This window comes from Callorhinchus milii, unplaced genomic scaffold (assembly GCF_018977255.1).
Source record: "Callorhinchus milii isolate IMCB2004 unplaced genomic scaffold, IMCB_Cmil_1.0 Scaffold27, whole genome shotgun sequence".
NCBI lineage: Eukaryota > Metazoa > Chordata > Chondrichthyes > Chimaeriformes > Callorhinchidae > Callorhinchus > Callorhinchus milii.
In genome coordinates this window covers 716,005-722,338 of record NW_024704768.1, presented here as the reverse complement: position 1 = coordinate 722,338, position 6,334 = coordinate 716,005, and the positions used below count along the sequence as shown (strand labels likewise).

Below are 6,334 nucleotides of genomic sequence, written 5' to 3'. Positions count from 1 at the left end.
GGGTGGCTGCGAGTTCGGTTCCCTCCCGCTCCTGTCCGTCCCTCAGAGTGGCTGCTGACCGTCGCCCGACCTGTGTGCGTTCTCTTTCTCTCGGTTTATAATATATTTTATTTAAAAATACCTACAATAGATATATATGTGTATAGAGGGGGGCGAGTTAAACCCTTCAGCAGAAGAATAGAAGCTTCTCTCCATCCTCCAGGCTGTGAGGAGAGGGAAAGAGAGAAAAATAATATATTTTTTAAAAATCTCTTTGTGAGGCGAGTTTTCTGAGGGGGATCCCTTTCCCTCTCTCCCTTTCCCCCTCACTCTCTAGGGTTAGAGGGGGCCACAGCCTCCCCCCCCGCCCGCCCCCGGGGGAACCTGGTGATGTTGGCTGAGGGTTGACTGAGCCACAGACTTGGGGGGGTGTGGGGGAGAGGGGGAGAAGGGAGGCCTCAGACTGGGAACACTTTTGTTTGTTTTAAAAAAANGAGAAGAATTGCCTGGATTTATTCAGTGTGAATAGAGTGAGTGTGTGAGAGAGAGACGAGGGGGGAGGGAGGGTGTAAAGGGGAGAAAGCTGCTGGAGGGAATTGTGAGACGAAAAAAAAAGTACAGACTGTCCCACTGGCCCTTTTCTGCACAACCTTCTCAGAAGAAAGGATTGTGTGTATGTGGCGGGTGGGGGGGGAGGAGGAGGGAAGTGGAGAGAGAGAGAGTGAGAGAGAGAGAGGGAACACTGGTAATTAGACTTCTCCTATGTTTTGTGTTTTTTTTAGGAAAAAGATTCCTGTAAAATATGCAGAGAGAGAGAGAGAAAGAAAGGGGAATGATTTGTAATCTTGCAAGATTTTCATTGAAAAAATAACCTGGAATCAGTGGGTGGACAAAGCTCTAACCCCTGTTTATTATTATTGAATTTCAGTGTTTGCCGACTTAGCAGAAAGGGAGTTACCAAGAAGACATCCAGACAAGAACTGCCTCTCCTCCAGTGGGAAATTAGTGATAAGAGTTATTGCTGATCTTCTGTTTCAAATACCCCCCCCAACCCCCCTAAAAAAATCTCTTACTCCCAACCCCATTCCCCCCAAAAAAATCGTCTCCTCAGCTCTACATCTGAAACTTCGAGATGGCTAAAAAACAAAGTCAAAAGGGTGAGTTGAAAACGACTTTGACAAATGCTTAAAAAAAATAGTAGTATATAAGCGCTTAAAAGTAGCCGCCGTGACTCTTGGTTTTCGAGGATATTCGTGTATTAAGAAATTAACTTTTGTGTGTTAGTGAGCGAGGTCGTTGTACTTTTCCAAATGTCTTTTTTGTCAAGTTGGGGGATAAAAGACAAGTATAGCTAGAATTTTAAGTAATGGTAAAAATAACTGCCCCGTCATAAGATGCCATCTTTCTCTACAAAAATGCCATGAACTCTGTTTTAACAAACAGCTTGATCTATTTCCCAGTGTTGTACACCTCAAATAGAAATCGAGTACAAGAATATAGTAAGCAAAAAAATGTTCTGGTAGATTTAGTGAAGTTTCTAAGAGAGTTCTGATCGAATTACCATCGCCAAAATTTATTTATATAGCGTCTTTCATGTTAGGAAGAAGTTCCAAAGCGCTTGTTAATAAATAGCCCATCAGAACCCTTGAATCGTGGCAGTGTGTGCTGTACAATGTAAATTAATCCTTCTTTTCTTCAGTCATTGAAGCACCTGTTTCCAGTACACAACTGTATGCCCAGAGCCTTGGGATGCCCTCCTGATAAGAAAGGCACTATACAAATGTAATTTGTTGTTGGTATAAACAATGGACCTTAGGTCAATCCCCTAGTGTGCTCAGTTTTTTTTATATAATAAATAATAATACTTGCATTTGTAGAGCACATTATCACATCTTTGAGATATCTCAAAGCGCTTCACCTAACCCAAAACACTGATTGCCTGGCACGTTGGGACGTTCCTCCTGCACTACGTAAATGTAATTTTGTTGTTGTTGTGCACTGTAAAGTGAATTGACTATATTTTGTGGGTGAAACGCAGCAGCCCATTGTGCACAGCGGTGTCTCACAAACAGTTATGGATTGAGTAATTATTATTATTTTTGCAGTCTGTTTTAATTTGAACATTATATTATACATTGCAGTAAACTGACTCACTGGTGACTTTCCAAATCAATCAGCTAATATAGTCAAAATTCCTCCCTCTGTCCGTTTGCTGACCTTACGGATAGGCAATATACTTTGTACTACCAAGTAGATTTATATTGCGCCCTTTGTGTAAGAGTAATGTCTCGGAGATGCTTTACAAGGTTGGGGCAGGTACCGGGAAGGGTGAAGTGGTCATAGGCGAGTTCGAAGAGGTAGGTATTGACTAGTCAGGGTTCACTTCCAGGATTTCACTGGGTTGTAGTCTGGAATCTGGCCAGGTTTTTTTTAAATAAAATGTTCATTTGTAGTCTGAAGGGCAGCTTAAATATTTAGACTGAGGTAGATTTGTTAGATCAGGGTATCAAGGCATATGGGGCAGAGGATGGTAATTGGAGTTGAGGATCAGCCATGATCTTATAGAATGGAGGAACAGGCTCGACGGGCTGAATGGTCTATGTTCCTAGACTAAATGAGTGATTTTTAAAAAAATCTTATTTTGCTGTCCAAATGAACAAAGGACAATACAAACACCTGACGGGAGTAAATGGGAAGGAATGGAAGGAATAGAAAGAAAAGATTGGGGGAGAGGTGTGGAAGAGAAATGAACAAGTAACCTAGATAGCCACCCAGAAACAAAAATTCTAGGGATTATCTCATCTGGATCAGAGATTTTGAAAACAGCAGCAGGAGTTATTTTTAAACGTGCCCTGGTTCTGGACCTAAGTGTCGCTTTGGCTCATAACACGTTTGGCATTTACTAATTGATGGAGCTAAAGAGGGTACAAGTCTGTTGCGTTCTGGTTAGAGCACTCACCTCTCAAGCGAGAGGATCATCATTTGATTCCCAGGCAGGGCGAAACCTTAGGCAAGCTTCCCTACTCCACACACTTCTGTTCTAGCAGTAAATAGGAACCCGGTTGTTTGTTGATAGGCGGATCACTTTTCCAGGGGTAATCATCCCTTCAAAAAAAAAAACGATCTGGTCACTCAATCCATGACTGTTTGTGGGACATCGCTGTGCTCAATTGGCTGCCGCGTTTATCCCACAAAATAATAGTCACTACACTTTACAGTATATTCTGTGAAATGCTTTGAGACGTCTCGAAGACGTGATAAGGCACTATATCAAATACAAGGATTATATTATAAGTGCTCTGAGACACTACCCTACGTGAGGGCTCTATATAAATGCAAGTTGTTGTTGAAACTTTGGTGAAAAGGCTTATATCTTTCTGCTGGGGTTAAATAGGAGCTGAGGATTCACAGCGATGTCCCACTGACGAGAGAGAGAGAAAGAGCATTGCAAAATGCAAAGAGTGTAATCCGATTCTGACTCCACTGCCGGATAATTCCCTTGAAAGCTGGGTGGCCCAGCGCACGGCGCAGGAACTTTCAAGTGACTGTTTATTAATGGTATGAAAGAACTGGTTTCATGACTGCTGTCTGATAACACTAAACAGCTTAGTTGGCAGAGCTCCAAATCTCAGGTGTTTTATTGCAACAGCCCTCCCAGGCGAGGGACACAGGACCTGTAAATCTCTCTTCTGGAAATGATGCTACTTTGTTTAAAAAAATTACCAAAATCTTTGGAGAAATTTTTAGCAAGCAGAAGCTTTGTAATTATTCCCGAATTGTGCGTATGGCATTCCCAAATTCCCTTCTTTTGAACTGATTGAAACAGGCATAGCCGGATGTAACCTGCAGCTGTGAGCGTGCGTGGCCGGCTCTTGAGGTATTGTGTTTGTCTGCGAAATATTTCAAATTCCATTACTGTCCTCATTTAAAAGCTTTCAAGCTTGTGTGTCGACACGTACACGGTCTTTCTCTTTCTCTGTCTCTCGCTCTCCTCGGCACAATTTCACTCTGAAGAATTCTTAATGTGTTTGTTTCAAGAACAAATGAGATAGATTTCTGTTAGGAAATATTATAGTTTGGGACACGACATGTCATGCGACTGTCAGGATGGTGGAAGGTGAACTGAATGGACATTGGTCTTCTTTCACCAGCAAATTCTTAGGTTCTTATGTAATCATAGTCATAGAATTATGCAGCACAAAAGGAGGCCATTCGGCCCATTGTGTCTGTGCCGCTTTTTGAAAAGAGCTTCCAAATCAACCCCACTCTCCCGCTCTCTCCCCATAGCCCTACAAACTTGTCCTCCCCAAATAATTATCTACCCTCTTAAAAGCTGTTATTGAATCGGCTTCCTTTCAGGCAATCATTCTAGATCCGAACAACTCGCTGTGTTTTTAAAAAAAATTCTCCGCACCTCCCCTCTTTTAACAACTATTTTAAATCGGTGCCCTCGGGTTACCAACCCATCTGCCAGTAGAAATAGTTTCTCCCTGTTCAACCTATCGAATCCCCTCATAATTTTGAAAACTTTTATTGAGTCTCCTCTTAACCTTCTCTGCTCCAAGGAGAATAATCCTCGCTTCTCTCACCTCCTGATAACTGAAGTCCCTCATTCCTGGTGCCATCCTGGTAAATCTCCTTTGCACCCTCTCCAATGCCTTGACATCCTTCCTAACGTGTGGGGCCCAGAACTGAACACAGTCTCTCGCTGAGGCCTAACCAGTGTTTTATATAAAGGTTCATCATAACTTCCTGACTTTTGTATTCTCTGCCCCTATTTATAAAGCGTAATAACTCATGCTTTTTAACAGCTTTATCTACCTGTCCTGTCACCTTAAAAGATTTACTTTATGTAAAGCATTCTCTGAATACAATGGGCTGAATACCAGTAGATAAGAAAATAGAGAATACAACCAGAGAATTTCATGATGACTTTCGCTGGCCTAACCCATCAGTCATCCTGGTGTGGTTTTTGGGGCAGAGGGCACAGTACCTGACATCTTGGCTTTTTTAAAAGTTCTGTGAATAACTTGTTCTTTTAGCTTTGGGGGCATTTTGCCCATAAAATACACAGTCAATCCTCTTTACAATATATTCTGTGAGGCACTTTGAGACGACTCAATGATGTGATCAGGCGCTATGTCAAATGCAAGGATTATTATTATTATTTGCAGTATCTTGCACATTGTGGAAGTGCCAGTGTTAGAGTGTTAGCACATTGGCGTGGCTGAGACTGCTGCCCCCATGCTCGCCCGACTCCACTGGCTTCCCATCACACAGAGGATACAAGATCCTGGTCTTCACTTTCAAATCTCTCCATAGCCTTGCTCCCCACTACCTCTGTGACCTCCTCATCCTCTACCAACCGGTCCCTCCCTCCACTCAGGGGCTCTGGCATGCTTCACGTCCCCTGCCTCACCCGCCACACCATTGGTGGGCAGGCCTTCAGCCCCTCTAGAACTCCTTCCCACAGACTCTCCACCTCGCCCCCTCCCATGCCTCCTTCCAGACCCATCTCAAGACCCTCCTCTTCAATCGTGCCTTCGATCACCCTCCTTACCCCCCCTGCCCTCTACCCTCCAGGATCCTGACCCAAAGCTCGGGTCCAAAGCACTGATTATCCAGCTCCTTGGGTTGTCCCCCCGATGTGAAAGTCACTATACATATGTCATTTTGTTCTTGTTGTTTTTCTGCTCATAATAGGAGTTGTTTAAAACAAACCTGAAAGGGGAGGGGGTGGCTGACAGCAACAACATTAACTTACATTTACACAGCGCCTTTCATGTCAGGAGGACATCCGGGCTCGAGCACGTGGTTGGGATCAGGAGGGGTGGAGAGTAGGTGTAGGAGGGTCACTGAAAGCATGGTTAAATGAGGAGGGTCTTGAGATTTGCCTTGAAGGAGGCAAGGGAGGGGCCAGGTCGTGGAGGACTTTGAAGGCACGAAAAGAGTGGCCAAACCACAACTTAGCTTTATATGGCACCCTTCACACAGGATAACGTCTCAGAGCGCTTTACAAAGACTGGGTCAGACCCTGAGCAAGAGAGAGGGGGAAAGGAGGAATTGACCATAGATTGATGAGGTTGGATGGATAGGAGAGGGTTCCAGAGGTTGGGGGCGAAAGATCAAGAGAGAAGCAAGAACAAGGCTAGAGAATGTTTTAAGCCAGTGACTCTCCCTAACCAAAATGGTTGTCAGACATAATTCATGTACATTTGCAATATACTCAAAAGGAGTGCGGAAAAAAATTCCTTGGCGGCTTTTCCAAGGAGTATATGTTACCAATGCACGTTCTTAGCACTGCAGCTACCAGAGGGAGAGGTTTCTGATAAGCTTGTACAATCTCTGTACTTCA

At 43.7% G+C, this 6,334-nt stretch overlaps 1 protein-coding gene across 3 annotated transcripts in view; it reads left to right on the top strand.

Annotated features, from left to right (window-relative positions):
- LOC103189560 (spermatogenesis-associated serine-rich protein 2) overlaps positions 1-6,334 on the top strand; it is a 41,104-nt gene continuing 34,770 nt past the window's right edge. Inside the window, exons 1-2 of one of the 3 annotated variants that reach the window (XM_007909993.2) lie at positions 1-74; positions 908-1,136. In XM_007909993.2, the coding sequence (XP_007908184.2) occupies positions 1,112-1,136 (25 nt within the window). In that variant the 5' untranslated portion in view covers positions 1-74; positions 908-1,111. Of the gene's footprint in view, positions 75-401; positions 510-907; positions 1,137-6,334 lie in introns of those variants that run through there. The other 2 variants (XM_042344218.1, XM_042344217.1) reach the window with 2 other exon arrangements.